General features: G+C 41.8%; 2 protein-coding genes across 3 annotated transcripts; both read right to left on the bottom strand.

Annotated features, from left to right (window-relative positions):
* Positions 1 to 908: 908 nt before the first annotated feature.
* Positions 909 to 12563, bottom strand: LOC103476515 (ras-related protein ORAB-1). Its single transcript, XM_008428925.3, has 6 exons — positions 12047 to 12563; positions 8553 to 8625; positions 8357 to 8452; positions 5396 to 5491; positions 3399 to 3530; positions 909 to 1857 (listed from the first exon to the last, which is right to left on the bottom strand). Exons 1-6 carry the CDS (start codon positions 12058 to 12060, stop codon positions 1657 to 1659), a joined length of 612 nt encoding a protein of 203 aa, XP_008427147.1. The 5' UTR covers positions 12061 to 12563; the 3' UTR covers positions 909 to 1656.
* Positions 12564 to 13010: 447 nt separating this feature from the next.
* On the bottom strand, positions 13011 to 20964 carry cep68 (centrosomal protein 68). 2 transcript variants are annotated; one of them, XM_081616056.1, is made up of 8 exons: positions 20657 to 20964; positions 18485 to 18745; positions 17280 to 18257; positions 16067 to 16241; positions 15841 to 15983; positions 15624 to 15746; positions 15193 to 15289; positions 13011 to 15094 (listed from the first exon to the last, which is right to left on the bottom strand). In XM_081616056.1, the coding sequence occupies exons 2-8, from the start codon at positions 18695 to 18697 to the stop codon at positions 14931 to 14933; spliced, it is 1893 nt and encodes a 630-aa protein (XP_081472182.1). In that variant the 5' UTR covers positions 18698 to 18745; positions 20657 to 20964; the 3' UTR covers positions 13011 to 14930. The 2 variants fall into 2 exon arrangements, with proteins under 2 accessions (XP_081472182.1, XP_008427148.2); XM_008428926.3 differs by having other exon boundaries at positions 16067 to 16238.
* Positions 20965 to 21098: the final 134 nt, after the last annotated feature.

Raw genomic sequence — 21098 nt, 5'->3', positions numbered from 1 at the left:
CCCGCCGTACTCCCGTATTATTTCACATAAATATTCCTGCTCTCACGTTAGTCCCCCGGTCTTAAGTTACTCTATGTTCAGCAACAAGCTGGAGTTTTTCTTGAACTGGAAACAAACTGTAGCACTCTCAGTTTGAGGTTGGCTATTGTGCTGAACAATGGAGCACTGTTCTGACATTCTTATCCACATATGGCATACCAAACGTAACGTTTTGCAGCTCTCCAACTCTGAAATAAAGGAAGCTGCATGTGTTCATCTCATGCTTTTTACTCAGGGAGCAGGCGAGTCTGGGCAGTAAACATACATTTCCCCAAAACACAGTTCTTTTTAAAAAGGGGTGCACCGATTGCAGTTTTCCGGCCGATCCTCGATCTTTAAAAGGGCCCGATTGATACCAATTTGTTTCTTAAGTAGAGACATTGACAAAGTAGCTTTTTTGAGACCTTTGCTGATCAGATTCCCCAAAATTAAGGAAATTGGGGTCAATTTATTGCTGCAACCCTACATTTTAAACATATATTTCCTGTGAATAAATCAAGTATTCACCATTAACACATGGTAGAACTTTCTACCAGTGGTCAGGCCTTAAATGTGGAACCTGTGGAAAAGCCAGACTCAATGTCTGGTTATGAACCAAACAGAAGAACCGATGATGGACAGACAGATGGACAAAGTAATGGATAAACAAAAAGGCAACATGATGCGACTCGGGGATGGGTGGACAAACAAGAGGCTGGACAAACGGATAAACAAACGGGCGAACAACTGAACGGAAGAGCTTTTAGATAATGGGATAGTGAATAATGTGTGAAAATACAACTCAACTGGTTGTCCTTAGTACATGGAAAACCCATAAACTCCATATTGGTCCAGAATGTGTGCATCAAAAAAAAGATCAACCCATGAGGTACAGTATGGTAGTACAATATTTATTTTATTTTCCGTTTAAGTGTTACATGTTGAGCAAGAAACTTACAGTTGTCGTCAGCCACAAATTGAATGCAGAGATAAAGACCAATTCAGGAATGCGTCAGACACAAGAGAACTGGCTAACTCAATTGTACATATATATACATAATGTTTATGTACATATACGGATGTTGCACTAGACTTCAGAAGAGCTGAGATGAAGATGATGAGCAGAAGTTGGTATGAAAAAAAAAAATGAAAACACCTTCAGATGGGGACAGAGACAGGTGCTGAGGAAAATAAAAAGATGACAGTAAGACAAGAAACAATCACAGAAAGAGAGGAAAGAAACAGAAACCTTAATGAACCCAATTGGTTTACCAACCCTGCTGCAGGAATGAAAACACACACACACGCACACCCACCCACCCAAACGCACATGCACACAGTGTTCTCATGAAGCTGTATTCACAGGGCCGAATGAAAGTCTCTGACCGGTCTGAGAAGGGGCGTCGGTCGAATCATCGCCTATCAACCTAATTAGTCAACAGCAGGACAGTAAGACAAGAAAGATTCTTCTGTTGGTTTTGGTAGAGCGGCTACAGTATGTACAGTACAAACTTCATCTTGTTCTCACACACATGAATCGAGACTTCGCTGTCCTGTCTGCTGTGGGGGTTTGTGTGGGACACAGTGGAGCTTGGGAGGGGGCCTGCAGAGTAAAGAGAGGGAGTGGCGCTTCGTGTCTCAGCAGCAGCCTCCTGATGAAGGCTTAACAGTAGTGCCTGGAGTCAGCTTCACGTTGGGCTTATCTCCTCCTCCGGCCGTGGCCCCGGGGCCCATCCTCTTCTTGATTTCGGCGGCCATGGTCATGAAGGCCTGCTCCACGTTGGTGGCGTTTTTGGCGCTGGTTTCCAAAAAGGGGATTCCCAGAGAGTCCGCGAACTCCTGCAAACACAACGCTGGGTTTAGCAAAGTGGCAAATCGGGAGAGGAGGAGAGAAACAGATGGTTTTCATTTAATAGAAATCTGCTGTTGTAAAAACACAGCATCATCTAAATACAGTAGATTAAAATCTCCATGTGGCTCGCTGTAAACTGGTCCAACACAGAAAATGTTCTCCATCCGTCTCTTCCTTTCTGCACAGCATTCCCTTAACATGCAAGGCGGAGAGAAAGGGGCTGATCACAGCTCTCTGGAAACTTTTGGCCATTTTTTCAACTTTTACAGCAACACAGCTGATGGATCATTGACATGTCCATCTTATTTGAGACCTGGCAAACATGTAAACCAGATTCCAAACTTCTCCACCCTTTTCCAGACAGTCCAGGAAGCCTCCCTGTTTCTCCACCACTTATCTCTTCTGCTGCTTCCTTCTAGACATTCCAGCTCCTGCCCAACCCAAATAATTTCCATTCACATCAATAGCCTGCATGTGGATGACTAAATTCCATCTGCATCACACTGTTCCCTCTGGATGTTCGGTTTTGTATGTCAGACAGTACTGACCCTTCTTCACACGTGACGTTATGCTCTTCAGAACTCGGCCCTCTCCACCATGACGGAGGTCAAAACATCTAATGCGCTCTTGTAAAGCCCATAAAAAAAAACAAAAAAAAAAAACACATCTGGTAGCCTTACATCACTTTTACTTAGTAGATTTCACTTTAAAAATGGCCGTAGGATACTGTGAGGTCGGCGACTTAAACATACAAAACCAAACTTGTCACTTTATTGTATAACTTTTAATGAGGAAAGATACGGATAGCAGCTGTCAATCATAATGACCGGTGGGTTTGCAGTGAAGGTAGAGGAAAGAGGAAGCATGGATCGGTTTCTAAACTAGCCATTTCAAACTTATGTAAATACCGCCCTCTATGAGCCCCAACCAAGTGTGCTACATTCACATTAGCTTCACTTAAACGAGTAGAATTCATGGTTAAACTGACAAAAACTACTTGGGAAAACAATTTCCCTCTCTGCGTTACTCCCGTCCCTCATTTCTGACATCCATCATGGCCCCTACAGTGATGCAGTTGCACAGGGTCAATACAAAGAACCTTACAGACTTCCAGTTTCATGGCAACATCATATTGACAACGTTCCGGTATTGTTTATCCAGTTGAGAACAGAAGTGATGGAAATGTCGCCGCTCGTCGCATGTCAGGCCTCCCACAGTAGTACTGTTAATGCTGACGGTCAACACAACGACACCAGACGCCCACTTAGTTTTAACTGAACAACCACCACATGTTTGACCTGCTCTAAACCATGACAGTCATTCAGATTTGAAATGGTGCCATAACAACATATTTTGGAGATGCTACTATTTTCTGTTAACACAACATTTTGCTACAAAAATATAAATAAAGCCAGAAACGAGTTTAGCGGAAGACATCCTTCTCTAGGAGGCTCTGCATCTTGAACTCTTGCACAAAGTTTCCAAATCTATGCGCAGATCTGGGAAGCACTAGTACTGAGGTACCTACCTTTGCTGTTGTATAATCCACCACTTTCTTTGTTGTCAGGTCACACTTGTTCCCAACCAATAACTTGTTGACATTTTCACTGGCATAGCGGTCAATCTCCTGTAGCCACTGTTTGACATTGTTGAAGGACTCCTGAGACACAAAGCAGATCAACGTTAGGCCACTCCATCAGTGGAGGCTGGTTTAGCTCAACGCGCGCTCAGAAACTGGTTTAGCTCAACGCGCGCTCAGAAACTGGTTTAGCTCAACGCGCGCTCAGAAACTGGTTTAGCTCAACGCGCGCTCAGAAACTGGTTTAGCTCAACGCGCGCTGAAACTGGTTTAGCTCAACGCGCGCTGAAACTGGTTTAGCTCAACGCGCGCTGAAACTGGTTTAGCTCAACGCGCGCTGAAACTGGTTTAGCTCAACGCGCGCTGAAACTGGTTTAGCTCAACGCGCGCTGAAACTGGTTTAGCTCAACGCGCTCTGAAACTGGTTTAGCTCAACGCGCGCTGAAACTGGTTTAGCTCAACGCGCGCTGAAACTGGTTTAGCTCAACGCGCGCTGAAACTGGTTTAGCTCAACGCGCTCTGAAACTGGTTTAGCTCAACGCGCGCTGAAACTGGTTTAGCTCAACGCGCGCTGAAACTGGTTTAGCTCAACGCGCGCTGAAACTGGTTTAGCTCAACGCGCGCTGAAACTGGTTTAGCTCAACGCGCGCTGAAACTGGTTTAGCTCAACGCGCGCTGAAACTGGTTTAGCTCAACGCGCGCTGAAACTGGTTTAGCTCAACGCGCGCTCAGAAACTGGTTTAGCTCAACGCGCGCTCAGAAACTGGTTTAGCTCAACGCGCGCTGAAACTGGTTTAGCTCAACGCGCGCTCTGAAACTGGTTTAGCTCAACACATGCTCAGAAACTGGTTTAGCTCAACATGAGGCCAGGTAGCTCCCAACACATTCCCATATGAATGACAGACTGTAGTCTGAGCAGCTTCCATGTTCTAAAAGATGGTCAAGATGGGAAGATGCTGGGGACGGATTTCTACTACAGCTGCACAGCATTACGCTGCCATCACCCCGTTTCACAGCAGAGAAGGCGAGTTATGTTGGGTCTGCAGTGATAGCGTTCCACCTTTAATAGTGTTATTTAGGTCTCCTCTGACCACTGTTTGAGGTGGCCTCTCCATGGCAATGTGCAAACAAGACATCTGATGGCTTTTTTTCCCCCCCAACAATGACTGGTATTGTGTTTTATGTTTCCATGCTTTTCTACGCCTCATTCAGCTGATTGCAGTTCAGCAAACACCTGTCAACTGAAATCACCTGGGCTGAAGCAAGGAAACATCCAAAACATGCAGGGCAGTGTGCCTTGAGGACCACGGTTGGGAAACATTGCTCTAACAAACCTCGACTAAAATGTGCCATTAGCCTCAGATTAAATCACACACAGGTAAACTCTGCTTACCAATTAGGGGATTCTGAGCCTGTTGGTTGTACTCAGTGCTTAATTTGAGTCAGTTATACTGGATTGCATTCAATGGTATCACAATGAACCGGGCTCAACAAAAATGAAAGCACGTCACACTTTAAAATAAAATAACATCTGAAAACCACATCTCTTTTCCCTTCCAAGTTAAGTTTTAGACTTTACAATGGCTTGATAATTCTATTCAGCTTTATGGTTGGTACAGAACGAAAAGTGGTTTAAGAGCTACGAAAACTTTTACAAACCATCATCAGGATGTTTTATGATCAACCCGTTGTCTATCATAAGAAGCAATGTTACCAATAAGTGCTTACAAGAAAAGATCTCTGGGACTTCAGAAGGAACCTTGGAGCCTCCACAAATAAAAACATGACTTCTGACAGCAATCCTCCATTTAGCAATAGAGGATTGTTAAATTGCAATAGATTTATCAATGTATTAGCTTGTTAAGATCAGCTATAAAAAATGGAGTAGCTGCCATTTGAGCCACATCCATCCACGTAGTGAAATGTCGGTGTAAAGCGGGACCAACCTGATCTGTGACATCGTAGACTACAATGATACCATGAGCACCTCTGTAGTAGCTGGATGTGATTGTACGAAACCTCTCCTGTCCCGCTGTATCCCACTGTTGAAGAAAAACAAACAGATGAACACTGGGAACAGAAATACTCGATTTTATTTGAAAATGTACAAAGCCATTAAACTACACAATTATATAAGAACATAAAAATGATTGCCCTAAACTTGGTTAACATTTGTCAGGTGTTAAACCCGACTTATTCAGCTGCTGACCCCCAAGCAGGGCGCCCCCTAGTGAATGAAAATGATATGGAAATTTATTAATCAAAATTTTATATCTGTAAATTTAACTAGGTTATTTATGTTTGGTTTTTTTAAAGTGCAATTAGAGCTGCTTCAAAATAAAGCAGGAGTTGGCTGCATTACCTAGTTTCAGTGGGCTAATGTTATTTTTATTAATGTCGATCATTTTATTTCATTAAACTTTCTAACCACAAATCATGATCTGCAACACAAATGCATATCTATAGTGAAATGAAATAATTTTGAAAATCCACATAGTAAGCTTTTACTGCTGAGAAAATCTACAGGGAGTTTTAAATCTGCTGCGTTTTAACTGACAACCTTCTGCTTTTACAAGCAAGCTTGACTGCTTTAAATTGTAGGATTTGAATTCCAACACTCAGTCTATGTTTGTTGGTTTTATTGTGCCGCAGCTCCTCTGCTGTAACCGACACCGTCGACCAGGCCCAAGCTCACACCATTAAATATACAAACAAATAAATAAGTAAACGGGCGTCGTCGTATGCTGCAGTAAATTTGGACTTGGGGGGCGGGGGGGTTTGAATGTGACTGCTTCAAATAGTGCCAGATAAAATTATTGGTCAATTCAGAGTTTAAAAAAAAAAAAAAAAAAAAGTTATATTTTAAAATGCTTTTTAATTTTTACAATTTTACCATATTCCAACTGGCAACTATGCTCTTATTTGGTAGTTGGCACCCTGGCAGAAGTGAGATTCTCGTTTCGCGCCATCAGCCCTTCTGACTAAGCCTGTTACGATAAATACTGCAGCCTCTGTTGGTGAACATGGCTTTTAAGCATTGAAAGAACAGAAATGGATTGCTGATGTTAGCTTGCATTGGTCACTTATGTTTTTTTTCCACAACCAGCAGCGGCTCAACTCTACACAGTTTAGCTTAGGTTTTTTTCCATTACAATTAAGTAAGAGGTCTAGTGGGTGGGGTGGTCATGCAGCTGGGTGGTCCTGGAGTGCTACATGATCTGTACAGGACACAGCAGGGGACATAAAGCTATGTTGAACATTCTACTCAGACAGAATTTTTTTGTCAGATTATTGTCACTTTATTATGAGTTTTTTCTGAATGGCAGCTCGAGTTGTTGTAAGAGAGTTGCTCTTGTTGCATTTTGTGATGCAACTAGTTAATCCACCTCTTAGCCAATCAGTGACCAACAGTCTTCTGAGTAGGGCTGCACAATTTTATCAATTCTATAATATTTATCAATATTATTTCCCCTCAGAAAGTATAGATTTTTCATCCACGAGTATCGATACATTAAGTTCTAATTTGAGTTTTATGTCAAATCCACGTGAATTAAATGACAGCTATCACACATGGCATTTTTTACCCAGCTGCACATGTATGAATGAAACAACCAGTTACAATTAATTAATGAAATGAAATTACATTATCCAATATAAGCGAATAAGACAAAAAAAGGCTCCTTTTCTGCATAACCAAATACACAAAGCCACACAATTACCATTTAAACAAAGCAAATGTGTAACAAAAACATTTATTACACCAGTATTACACCATCAGTTCAATTAATTCAATCCAAGTCTAAGGAACAGTCACAAAATGCCACCAAGATCACTCTGTCCCTCTAAAATCTTTCAGAAAATCTTAAAAATGTATCAAATTGTATTGTTTGCTGAACATTGTGATTTATATCTTACTGTGAGCAGAATATCATGTATTGTATCGTATAGTGAGATTACTGTATCGCTACAACCCCACTTCTGACATCACATTTCAGCCACAATCATTTGGCATGCGAGTGAAGCGGGTTCTAAAAAAACCCCGTAATGGTTACTAGTGGAAAATCCTTCTAATCGTGGAGAGCAGAAACCAGCAGCTCTGAGTAGGTGCTGGCCCAAAAGGACAAAATGTGATTACAGACAGTAAAGCCTGAACGTGGCAATGAGATAGAGATACTGTACACTGGTCATAGTGGAAACACTCTGTGGCATAAACATGGGACGTTCCTGACAATCTGTGCATAAATGTGTAAGTGTGCATTCACACCAGATTTCTTTAGTCCACTTTAATCAAATTCGAGTTCAACCAGTTTTAGAAAGTCCAATTGATTTGGGGAGATGTGAATGCGTAATCAAACTCTTATGCGGACTAAAAAAAAAGCGAACCCTGGTCTGCCTACAAAACCCAGGTCTGTGTTCGGTTGAAGTGAACCATGGTGAGCTTCTAATGAATATGTGAACACCAAGCGGGCTGGAAACTGCTCCAAAAGCAGGAAGTTGATTACAGCACAGGGCATTCTGGGTAAATATGGACAAAACAAATGCCACTGCTAGCAGGAGAAATGGCTCATGGTCTTTTGCCAAAGACAGAAGAGACTACCAAATCTCACACCACTACATTTTTGTTTGTATTCTTGAAGAAGGAACCTTCAGTGGTTTTTGGTGCAGAGCCACCATAAGCGAGGGGATCAATTTTTTTATTAGTTTGGTTTGTTTGACAACAGTGTGAAAAAGAACCGCAGCAGCTGAAAATTTAACAAATGTTGCAACTTTGTCCCCAATCGCAGTTTACCGGGCTATCATGTGTGAAAACACATCATAACTGCTTCCAGCAATACAAATTAAATAATGAACAACAAATATTCACCAAGAAAAATATACAAACCAGAAAGAACCTGTGGGATACTTACAATCTGAAGTTTAATGGTCTTTCCATCTAGTTCTATGGTTCGTATTTTGAAGTCCACACCAATAGTGCTAATGTAACTTTCTGTGTATGTGTCATCCTAGAGGGAGAGAGAGAAAGAAAGAAAAAGAGCTGGTCAGATGGTACACATCCTGTTCACTTCCTTCCATGTTCTGAGTGTGGTTTTCTGGAAAACTCACTGCAAACCGGAGAAGAAGGCAAGACTTTCCAACACCAGAGTCACCAATCAGGAGCAGTTTGAATAAATAGTCACTGTGAAGGAGGGGACATAAACAAGGTTAGAAGTGCTAACTAAGCAAGTTACACATTATTCACAGTTAACAGCAGCCACTAAGGAATGATTCTAGATGCCCGGGTTCTTCTTGATCTCTCAGATCAACCCTTTCATTTCTATGAGTTTGCAGAGTAGTTGAGACTGGATTTTACTTTTACCGGGAAATATAACATTCATGGCAGTGAAACTGTAGAGAGCTCTAGCACACTTCCAGAGGAAGTTTGGTAAAGCTGGCTGGTCCCTGATCATGTGACTGGACCCGTGAAGTCAACAGAAAAATCTTGGGAGGGCCAAGAAGACAGAAGCAGCACACATTGGTCATATGTTGCAACAGGGACAGCAGCCCCTATTTACTGGGATCATGTAACAGTTGTGTCAACTATTCCCAAAGACCCAAGCAAATGAAGGGGGTACTTTCGAAAGCCTGGTTACTGATACAACCCCGAAAGCTAAACCTGTGCTGCTGACTATGGATCAGTCCCTGAAGTTTTTATGCTGACTCAAAGAACGCAAGTTCAGTTCCTCACTCTGTAGGCTGGAAACGATTATATGGGATGGCACAATGTAGCAAACTGCAATCCGTGTTGCAACATTAACATGGGCACTATCACAATCCAGGGTTTCAACCAGTGTATTACAAGTCTGGCGGGCCACCAGGCTTTACTTGTGCCCCCACCAGGTTATGTATTGTTTATGTATTTGGTTTCTTTTGAAATGTTTACATTTTTTAAGACTTTATTGTTGGTGTTCAGATGTTAATCTTCCAATAACACATAATTATCAAGTGATATTTTAAAAATTTCTGTCAACTTTAAGCATTTTTTAACTCAAAAACATGGCAGGCCGCTGGATGAATGACTGCCGAGCGCCGCAATCACTGTGTGAGCACTGGGGGGAAACCTTGCAATCTCAAAGGACTGTATGGATGCAATGTGAGGTACATTATAATATGTCAATAAGACACTTGAAAATGTCCTGCAAGACAGTAAAAGTCCTTGGGATCCATCACAGATTTCCAATTTTCCCTCAGAAGTTAGAAGGAAAATGTGGGTTAAAAGCAAAGTTGTCATGACAAATTCTGAATTTCTACCTGGCCAACTAAGGCATAGGGCAGGGCCTGCTGTTATTATACCCAGATTAGCCCATTCGGTGAGCAACACCCTGCAATAAGGTGGCAGACAGCCAACAGTCAAGTCTAAACCAACTCCTGCTCTTCTAGCAGTTACCACAGGAAGCTGCTCTTTCCTAATAATTACTTTATGGCAACTGTTTAACCTGTTAGTTTCATCGCTTTGTTTTACTGGGCAGCTGGAGAGAAATGAAAACAATATGCCCCCATACGTCTGAGTAACATCTCATCTTCCCAAAGAGGATCCACTCTCCAGTGTCATTGTAAAGAATCCCAGTCATTCCCTCTTCATTAGGAGTCTCACTGGGAACAATGGTTTTTCATATTGAATACTGACCAATCACTGTTCTGTGGGAGTTCAGGAGTTTAGGAACATGCAGACCAAAATGAAGAAAAGTTGTTTTCTTGTTTTATTGTTCTCAGCCGAATCTCAGTTCTTCAACTAATCTAAACTTCCCGAATCATGTCTGAGGAATATTTAACTGAGTGGAACAGGGAGCCGACGTAAACAAGCCATAGAACAATCTTGGATCACATCCAAGATCAGATTGTTCCCAAACTTCTCCGTTCCACCTTTATGAATGGAAACCTAAAGAGACAGGAAGCTCAACTGCCTGATTACTCAACACTGCTGTGAGGAAATCCAGGGCCCGTCCTGTGACATGTGACCCACACATGACTGAGAGGCTGTGGAGAGCTGTTAGAGCATATGACTGAAAACTGAATCATTTACAACACCAGAACCAGCTTTGAAAAAAAAAAACTGTTATCCTGAAGTAAACAATGGACAACTCCTGCTGCAAACCTGCTTAGCTGCATCACATTGATACACTGTAATAATCATCATCCATCAACAACAAGATTAGGCATCTAGAACAACAACCAGAAGTTGGCTTCTGATTCTGAGCACTAAAAAGCTATTCTAGTGCTTATATTTTATCTTCTTGTTCAGCACTTTGTTTGAAGTTACCATTATCATTATGAGGAATTTGGACAGCATTTGTTCTAACCTGGTTCAAATTCCAAAACAGACCGGTTGAACCTGTACTGGATTATTTGACAGTAATTGGGAGTTTCTTGAAAGAATGGCACATTAGTTCAATAGTAATTCGGTACAGGTTGGACTGGTCCAAATGCTGTGGATTTTAAAGAAGACTCGTTGCTCTGAATAACAATAAAAAACACAGTTAAAACATATAATTTAAAGAATCTGTAAACAGAAATACAGCCTGGCCCAGTTTGACCAGAATAAGTATGTTTTCAATCCTGCCTTGTTGGGAAAACATTAAAATTGTTATTTGGGTTTTCACAAGACGTTCACCGATGTTTCCTCGATTTCCAGTTTTCCTTCTCAGGAAAGGGAAAACTACAATGAAAATTTAGTTATTATTTTTATTATCCATCAAAACTGTATCTTTAACCAGTTTTACTAAACTCGCAGAAGTGAAGTAGAGTGCTTGTTGCTAACTGGTGCTAGAAAACACCACAAATTGGAGGAAGTTCTTGGTTTTGGTCTGTTTAATGAAAAAGAGAAATAAAAATCCCCCAGTTTCAGTGACTGGTTGATCCAAAGGGATCAATGGAAAATAAGTCAATTCCCATTTCCAGACGACTTACTGATGAATAATTAAGATTTTAAAAATAGAAGAAAAAAACAGTTTTAGAAATCACAAGCTCTGTTTCTAAGAATCTATACAGCGTGGGAATCAGTCCATGTCAGGTTTGATCGTAATAACTGTTCTAGATTTTGAGGTAGACCTGATCAAAGTTGGCCCAGATTCACCAAAAGCAGCTGCATCTGCCCTTTATAGTCGAGTCAGAAGCACCAAATCGGTTGCTAACTTCCTAACAAGCTTTTCATTTCAACTTTATAAAATCCGACTAGAACCCAGCGTAGATGATAGCTGGATCTTTTAAGCTTGTGAGACCAGCCGTCCAGCCAACAGGAGTTAACGTTCAGGCCAACTCTTCAATATGGCACCTTTGTCCTGTATTTACAACTTAAGAGTAAAATCTGGCCAGCCAACACAGCTGTCAGTGAAGCCCACCAGCCGTCGTCCAACAGCTGCTAAATAAACCATTAATGGATAGCCAACACAATGTTACATAAAGCAGTGCAATGTTCTGTATGCACACAGGTGTACATGAAGGCCACAAGTCAGCTGATGTTCCACGTTCACTCCGCTCTTCACATATTTTCCAGCGCCGACTTGTTAGCACAGAGCTAACCTTAACTAGTAGTCCTAAGCATTTTAACTCGGGATACTTACTATTCGGGATTCATTGTCGACTCGTAGTGTCACCGTCCGCAGATAAGCAGGGCTGTCTTGAGGAAAAACGGGGACGACGACCAGCTTATACCGCTCCCCGAAGCGCGACCCGCTGCCTGTTTTCTCAGTAAAAATCCAAAATGGCTGCAACTTCAACCAGGAAACGGCTAACATCAGCCAGCTGCCAGGATGGAAGGGGGAAATAACACCACAAAATGTGTGGTTAGGCTTCAGTTGGGTTGAACAGACGGTTGTTTAGTAAAACGGCTGAACGAACAGGCGGCTGGTGGTAGATGTGTCGCTGACTGGCTGGTTAGTGTATGCGGCTACTGCAGCAGGGAACTGTCGAGCCCTAACCGGAGAGATTACATCATTTAGTGAAACGTGGCAAAGCGGAGTCAAACTACACATCTTACACTACTTCCGGCCACGGACTTCAACCTAAAAAACCTCAACAAGCTGACGGTGCTACTGTTCACACCTGATAAAAATGGAATAAGATTATAAGGAGAAAACTCAAAAAGAGTTCACCCCTCGGTCAAACTCCACTGACATCTACTCACAGTGACTGACGGTCCTTTTACGCGTTTCCGTGGTTTCGTCGAAGCCCAGTTCTAACATCTGTTTTTATTAGTTTTTCTCACATCGCCTTGGTGCATTTCTCAGAACAAAATTGAAATTCTCAAAACTCCTTGTTCAATCTTCAAAATCATGTTGCCACTTGTGCACATCAAAAAGGCTTTTTCCAAGTTGCAAATGCTTTTCATCAAGTGATGAAGCACATTTTTTTTTTGCATTCGTCTACATTTTCAATTGTTTTTGTTATGTAGACCAAAATGTATTACGGTATACGAGTCTCTATTTAAAAGTGTACACCGTTGTATTGACATGACTAATCAATTTGATCGCCTTAACCTAACACAACGAAACAAGTACAAGTACAACATTCTGAGGCACTTACATGTTCATGGATACAGATGTTTAATTTTGAGAGATAAACTAAGGATTTTGAGAAAGAAACTTGGTTTTGCGGGTAATTCATGGTGTTCTGCTGTTTGTACGAATTGTTTTGAGAAATTAACTTAAAATGTTGAAAATGATTTGAGAAATGCACCAAGGCGACTGAGAAAAACTGTAAAAGCTCATTCATTAACACACTTGTATCGACTCTTGTTTTGTGTTATCATTTAGATAAGTTGGACAGAGAAGAGAAAATTTTCCCCTCAATCCCCCTTAAATGTTTTAGACAATCAGACTGATAATCTCAAAAATAACCAAAGTACGTACAAAAAAATACCATCCAAAGCGACATGGAACCGTTTCTTTTTACCTGCTCATGAATGAATATGCAATATTTTTAATGAAAGTAGAAAAAAACGAATTATTGAAGGTCAAAAAAATGCATCCCAGTCTTATACGAGTGCAAATATGTATGTACAAGTATGTATATATGTGTAGGCATGTACAAGTTTAGGTATGTGATTATAGCTATATGGAGGAGGGTGTGTATGTTTGCATTTATATGCACCCACCGCATATAGCAGGTCAGCATGCCCACTGTTATGTCTTGTTGGTAAAAAAAAAAAGTACAACAGTGTCAACAGCAGGAACAGCAGTTCTGTAACTCATTACCTAAAAACATTCCTCCTGCCCCCAACATCTGACTAAAATAAATATGATTATAAGTTCCTGAACTTACTAGGTTGAGATTGCACTGCTGAAGTACATGATTAATTTATTTTAAGACTCTACACACGCCTTACCAGGGGAGGTGGGAGGTTGGCAAGTGTGACTGGAGCTGTTGAAACGCATCATTCATATGTCAGACAGGTAAAAATGGAAATTCTAAACCCTGGCACATGACTTGGTTTATAAATAAAATCACAATCCTAAAAATGTTGTATTTATTAACATATCTTCATGTACCATGTGACAAAATGACAATGAAAATGCAGTAACCTTGGAGCTGTTTAATGAGACAAGAAGCTTCAGGATTATTTGATTAAGTCCATTTAGAGGCGTGTCTCACAAGGAGGAGACAATATTAGGTCAAACTAGAGCGACTGTACAGTGATGTTCAATAAATAAGAAAGGTGCGTTCTGATGAGTTTGTCGGATTAGAAGTACCATTTAAGCAACCTTTAAGCAGGTATTAAATATATTCTTCATTAAGATGTGATATTTTAATCTTAAATTTTGTGTATTTATTAGCTGTAAGCAAACACGAAATCTCAACTAACAGAAACAAAGGCTTGAAAAGTAATTCAGGGATTCCCCTGGTATATTCTAAGCCTGGCGGGCCACCAGGCTTTACTTGTCCCCCCACCAGGTTAAGCATTGCTTATTTATTTAGGTATTTTTTTTAAATGTTTGCATTTTTATAGCTTTATAGTTGGTGTTCAGGTATTAATCTTTCAATAACACATAATTATCAAGTGATATTTTCAATTTTTCTGTCAACTTTAAACATTTTTTAACTCAAAAACATTGCGGGCTGCTGGATGAATGACTGACCTGGAGCCCAACCACCAGGTTTAGCAAGTTTTCTAGCGGAAACCTTGAAACTTTTTTGTACATTGAGTAACTGAAGCCCATGAGCTTTTCAATAATATTCTCATTCATTGAATATGACCGTATATGATTTCTGAAACATAATGGGATGCATTATGAGAAGCTTGAGAGGAAGTATTAAGACACAATGTCTTCAACCTGACTGGGAAACCTGGAAAAGAGCCGATGGATGTCTGGAGCTGAAGTTGCTTTAAACAGCTGACCAGGAAAACAGTCAGTGGTTGGTCTGAACTGGAGGCAGTCATGAGGCTAAGAATGTCACTTTAAAAACTAGTGTCAGAACTTCTCGTGATCCGTCCACAAACTGGACTTATTAGGTTCCAGCAGAGTTCTTCTCTTCCCTCAGCTGAGCAGGACTGTGGTGAGTGGGCAGAGCCAGGCTGTCCAAAGCGGAGAGAATGGAGGAGAAAACGTGGTCCGAGTGATTCTGTAGAGCTCCGGTCTGCTTCTCGATAAGCAGCAGAGTGTCTTTTAAAACTGAAAACAAAAAGACGAGACAAACCAGGGTCAGAAGCCGCAGGAACATTTAATATTAGTCTCTTTTTTCATATAAATCTATGATGTACATCACTGACATGGAGAGGTGCTGTTGATGCAGCTCAGAAGATGCTGTCCAGCACGGAGGACGCAAGATGACAGAGGTTGATGGCTGCTCAACTCCTTCTGAAAGCTCTAAAAATAAAGAGTGTAGATCGCATGAAGCTGTAACTTATGGTTTGGGTTTTTTACTACAGATGAGCCACTCAGAACAGATTTTCAATTGCTGTTGTTTGTAAAGCTTTGACCAGCTGATACCAATTTTGGCTCAGTGCCATTGCACCAGACTTTTTAACAAGCTTTTCCCTGGAGCTTCAATTAAAAGATTATGAATATGCATCAAATTTTAACTGGTTTTTCTCTTCTCTACAGACAGTTCTGAATCCCGAGAAAACAAAAGCTATGAGGAATTTTATTTATTTATTTTTTGATTAACCATTGTGAACATTTTGGGAGGTTTATTTGTTACCTGATAATCAGCCAGTGATGACTTCACGCTGACCAAGTCCCCTGCAGGAGCAGCAATCTTCTCCATGCTCTGTGACAGGGCATACAGCTGCTGGATGAGCAGCTCTAGCTGTGAACAGAACAGCTGGGGGGAAAAAAAAAAAACACACACACACACCATTCACAGTTTACCGTCTGCTATCAATGCACCGGTGGCGTCCAGCTCAGCTTGTTCCTACCTGGATGTGTTCGATCAGAGAGTCGCTCTGCTCTTGGCCGTCACACAGCTGCTTCAGCAAACATTCCCTGACCCCCGTCACACTCAGCTGCCCCCTCACACCGCCACTGCTCCTCAAAGCCTCAGAGTCCCTGCTGCCGCCGGCTGCTCAGAAACAAAACAAGTGAGAACAGGTGGGTGATGAAAAGAAGAATGTGTGTAGTGAGATATGGAAAGGAAATAAATACCTGTCTCTGCTGCACAGCGCTGCGTTCCTTCACATCCATCCTGTTTGTCCTGTGCAGTCTCTGGGGTTTTCTGTGAAGAGGTGACGGAGGGCAGCGTGGAGGTGGTGTCCCGGTCAAGAGATGCACAGCGGGCTGTCACACGCGGGTTTATCTGGGCCGCCACCTCTCGCACCTTCTCCAAAACACAAAAACCACAACATGTACCTGACTTTATGCTCCGTCACTTACTTTAAAAATGACAACTGCGTTTACTATCTTTTAATCATCTGATGCACTCTTCTTCTGCTTTCACACAAAAGTATAATTTTCCTTTTCTGTTGTCAAATAGACCACGTAGGGACGGATATAGCTCACGACATCACCTGGCGTTACCTAGGAAGGCTGACAAAAATCAGTAACATTAACTGTTAACACCTACAAGTACTATATGTCATGATCTTCTTGGGGGGAGGAGGGCTTGGATAATTGTATGGGAAACGCTGCTGCGTCATATCGCCAGAAAGGTCAGACTTAAATGGTTTCTTGATTTTGCAAGTCTGATAGTGATAGGCCTGGGTGTGGCAAAAAGGTGTGGCTAATCAAAGTTAATGACTTCAAGGTTTCCCCCAGAAAAATTGCTAAGCCTGGTGGTTGGGCTCTAGCTCAGTCATTCATCCAGCGGCCTGTTGTGTTTTTGAGTTAAAAACTGTTTAAAGTTGACAGGAAACTTGAAAATATCACTTGATAATCATGTGTTATTGAATGATTGGAAAATTTATATCTGAACACCAACTATAAAGTTTTAAAAACTGCTAACATTTTAAAAAGACTTAAATAAATAAGCAATGCTTAGCCAGGTGGGGGCACAAGGAAAGCCTGATGGCCCATCAGGCTTATAATGCACTGGGGGAAACTAAGATTGGGCAATTAGACAAATTTATTGGCCATCCATGATAGATTGCGCCTTTCCATGGTTGTTGTTTTTTAAGAACAAATGTTTTCTGTTATACTAAAAAAAAGTCCAAATCTCACCTGTGCAAATATATCACCCATTGCCATTTTTTACACCGACAAATATCAGCTGGGAGAATCTTGCATATCACCCAACCTTGGAAGATTGTGGATATTGACTTCTGTGATAATACTGATACGGTTTCCGCTGTGTGTATGATTGCATATTGAGGGAAATTTGCTGTTTTAGATTAAACCCTGCACATGAAGCTGCTGGACTGACCTGTCTGGACAGCTGCTGCAGCTCCTCCAGCTGCGCTGGTAGAGGCCAGAACTCCTCGTCCACCTCTCCACCAACCCACCTGGACCGTGGGAGAACATTAGCGGAACAAATGAAAGCAGCGGACGAGGAAGCGGCTTCTGCATGGGGTTGATAGTCATCGCCATTCCTGCTTTGATCGCTTCCACCTCTGTCCCTGCCGCAGTCCAAACTGTCCACGGACAAACTGGTGAGATTGGCAATGGAGAGCGGTGTACTGCAGGGGGGAACGTCTGAGGATGCGAGGAAAACCTGCGGGTCAGGTGACCTGCTTCTGTCTCGGCTCCTTCCTCCTCCACTCTCAGAGGGTTCAAACCCTGACAGGCTGGCAGAGCTGCACAAGTGGTCCAACTCGATTCCCGAGTCCTTCATGTTTGGCTCAGTTCTTAGAAGAGAGTCTTCTTGCAGCTCAGTGGAGTTCCATTCCCTGCTGACATGTCCTGGTCTCAAAGGGTAGGTGTAGTCCAGCAGCTCCTCATATTCTTTGTTTGGGTTCCAGGCAGCAGACTTTCTGTCTGGAGAAGGAGGCAAAGCTTTTGGAATGGCACAAGTCCAATAGTCCACCTGATACCAACACTCAGAGTTCGCCGCCGAAGAACTCGTCTTCGTCCCTTCTACGCCACTCCCTTCCTTCGATCTCAAGTAGGCTTGGCTTATTCTGGGGTGGCGTGAGCGTGGCATGTAGGTTGGGTTGAGAACTGTGGAGGTCAGCTGTGGCCTCAGAGGAGGATTTATGCTCTGAACTTCTAGAATTGAGCTGGAGAAGCTTCGCTGAGCTGATCTGCCATGGAACGTTAATCCTGAAGTGGGTTCTCTGTGGCACCGTTCTGGAACAATCGAGGTTGAACTGGGTTTTTCTCCAAAGGCTGTGGGAAGTGAGAGGTCCCTTAGAGAAAGGCCATGCGTCTGTGGTGGGTTCATGGCGAGTCCAGAAGGCTCCTCCTGAAAGACGTCAAAGTATAAGTTTGAGCTTATGGTTTTAGTTATATATATATATTTATATATATATATATATATATATACATACTTTGGATAAAGGAAACAGCATTTTAATGATCGATCTCAAGTTAATACATCTATATTTACCTTAATAGTGAGCTATATTTAACACAATAAACACTGAACTTAGAATGAAATGTAGAGCAATGAAAATATTTTTCCCAACTCACCGTTTCTGGGTGTTTCTTTAAGATGGACACACGATGCTCCTCAGTGAAGAGGGGCTTTCTCTGCACATAATGTCTGTCTGTCATATAGTGGGTCTTGGGTGCTATGGTCACACTTTTATGGTTCTCCCCATTGACTGTTGCCTCAGCTTCTTCTCTACCACCATCTTGTGCAGCTAAGAATGTGTTGCTGCGCTTAAGTGTTGAGAGACGCATCCTCCATCACTGTCTGCTTTCACCTGAGAACAGAAATGCTGAGGGTTCCTGTAATGAGAACAAAAGCAAGTTTGGAAATTAAATGAAATTTAAGCCAGATTAAAGTATGGATTTTTCCAGATTCCTAACAATACTGAATCATGGTTTAAAAAAAAAAAAGCTTCAATAATTACAAGATCTGACCAGAAAAAATACACTGACCAGCCACTATAGTCTCTCTGAGGCTCAGCTGGAGAACATGAAGGCTTGTGATGTGGAGCCTCCATGTTTCAAATATAGCTGGGATACAAACTGCAAGTTACAAAAACCTCTGGTTGCTCAGTGAGTCTTTTGTGTTTCTGTGGAGTCACTAAGCAGCAGGCCGGTTGAGCCTCCTGATGGGTCCGGATGCTGTAATGATATGTTGTTACTCACCTAACTGGCCTCATTAAAACTGCATGTTCACTGCACCAACCAGGAAGAATCCTGATTGCCCTATGGATCCACTAACACTTTCACGGACGCAATGTGTTCAGATATGGAGACCAGGGATAACAGGCACAAAGACTTGCATGGATTTCCCACTAATACATAGTGTGATGTATAATTGACAAAAACAGAGTAAGCACGAAAGACCCAGATGTATGAAACTGTGATCAGAGCGTGTTTTCTTTGTACATTTCTGTCAACATGGAACTGAATACATGAGGGAATAAACTCATCTCTAGACAAACGCCAACCTTTCAATTCTTTCAAACCATGAAGCAAAACGGTCTTAACTACACCAGAGGCAAAGAACAAAACAGTAAAAAAAAAAAACCATTGAAAATACTGAAATTTCTACTATTTCTATTATCTGTGGTGCCTGAGTTCTGATTTTCTAAATTTGACTTTTACTTCAAATTCCCAACATCTGATAAATGCAACATTTATCCTGATTGTGATCTGACTGCTGAAGATGCAGGTCAAGTCTGAGTTTAAATGTCAAATTTGTCCCTTGGCTGGAATGCTCAAATGCCAGACTGGCTCGACAGTTCTAGTTTCATAAGTCCAGTGGTAACAGATAGGAAGGACTAATTACTATAAACATTGGAAGAGACACCCAGTATATGCTGAGAATCTGCACAGTACACTTTATTCAATGACAGTAACAATTACAGTACTGTGAAAAGGTTTTGTCTGTGCGACACGTTTCAGATCATCAATCCTTGAATCTCACCTAGTAGCCATTCTGGATGCAAAAAACGAGTGGTTAACCAAGAGCTTCCTTTTCGAAGCTGCTCCCTGGGGTTGAGTTTCTGCCTCACAGAACACTCACCAGTGTGGGGGAGCAGCGTGACTCACCCACACCACTCCTTCAGACTAGCAGCGGCAACAATTAGCAAACACCTGGTGGAACTGCACATCTGCTTAGCTCATCATGTGAACTACTTCTCTGTGAAACACTGGTAAAAACGTTAAACAATTCGCATCTTCTTCTGGTTTTGTGTCTATTCGGGTTTGGTTTAAGTTCTTGTTCTGGGTGTTTTTGACGTTTCTATGAATTTTCCAATCGATTATTATTTTTGAATAATTCCACGGTAGGTCTCCGGCTGTATGCTCAAGGTCATGATTTTAGGATGTTAGTTTACTGCAAACAGGACTTCCCACAGCTGTGTGTGTGTTTAGAACCAACTGTGGCTTTGTTCCTCTCCAGAAACTTACACTGTGGACGACACCCCGGTACCAAGCGTACCGGGGTGTGGGTAACCCACACAGAGGGAACATTTGTCCATTCTTTGGTTAAAACGAGCACAGAAATATCAATCATCTTCATCACATCTGTTTTTAGAAGTTGTCTGACGCTCGACAATGTCCACAACGAGGCGTTTAGCGGAAGTCTCATTGAGACCACATCGAAAAGTGAACAAAGAAAGGAGAAAGTGAAGCTGGTGGATACAGCCATTTTTAACCACCCAGCACAGAGCTCAGGGATTTTACCTGTTGTGTCGTCCAGCTGCTGTGGCCTTCTTCTCGGTAGCTGTCGCCGCTATCAGCCTCCTTCCTCCGCAGCTCTTGTCTCCGGAGCTTCCGTTTCTTTCTGTCTGCTACCGCTGTCCGCCACAAACACGCCTCATTCTCTCACAGCCTTCCCCTCACAACTGTACTAACGTGTTCATATAATGAAAAACTTAAAAGTTAACCAGATACGCTCGGTGAAACAATATTCTAACAACTACAGTCAGTAATTATAACATTAGTAATGGAACCAGAAAATACACTTTCAATTTTTATCGGGGAACCGTCACTCTTTAGTCCCCCAAGTGGACAATAGTACAAATGCATGTATAACGGAGACCCGTCTCTTTTCTTTTCAGTGTCACTCACACCGTTATAACTATTAAGACTGAATAATAAATACAGTAAATCACAGACAGGTTTA

Source organism: Poecilia reticulata, chromosome 15 (assembly GCF_904066995.2).
Source record: "Poecilia reticulata chromosome 15, P_reticulata-male-v2, whole genome shotgun sequence".
Classification (NCBI taxonomy): domain Eukaryota; kingdom Metazoa; phylum Chordata; class Actinopteri; order Cyprinodontiformes; family Poeciliidae; genus Poecilia; species Poecilia reticulata.
This window is presented reverse-complemented; position numbering and strand designations above follow the sequence as displayed.

Bases quoted from the DNA above. Each gene is read 5' to 3' on its own strand.
- LOC103476515 (XM_008428925.3), bottom strand. The intron at 8,453-8,552 runs GTGAGTTTTCCA...CTCTCCCTCTAG, and splicing joins GCCTTCTTCTCCGGTTTGCA to GATGACACATACACAGAAAG. The intron at 1,858-3,398 runs GTAGGTACCTCA...TTGTGTTTGCAG, and splicing joins TGGATTATACAACAGCAAAG to GAGTTCGCGGACTCTCTGGG.
- cep68 (XM_081616056.1), bottom strand. From the start codon at position 18,697: ATGCGTCTCTCAACACTTAAGCGCAGCAACACATTCTTAGCTGCACAA. The intron at 15,747-15,840 runs GTAGGAACAAGC...TTTTCCCCCCAG, and splicing joins CTCTGATCGAACACATCCAG to CTGTTCTGTTCACAGCTAGA. The intron at 15,095-15,192 runs GTCAGTGATGTA...TTTTGTTTTCAG, and splicing joins CATCAACAGCACCTCTCCAT to TTTTAAAAGACACTCTGCTG.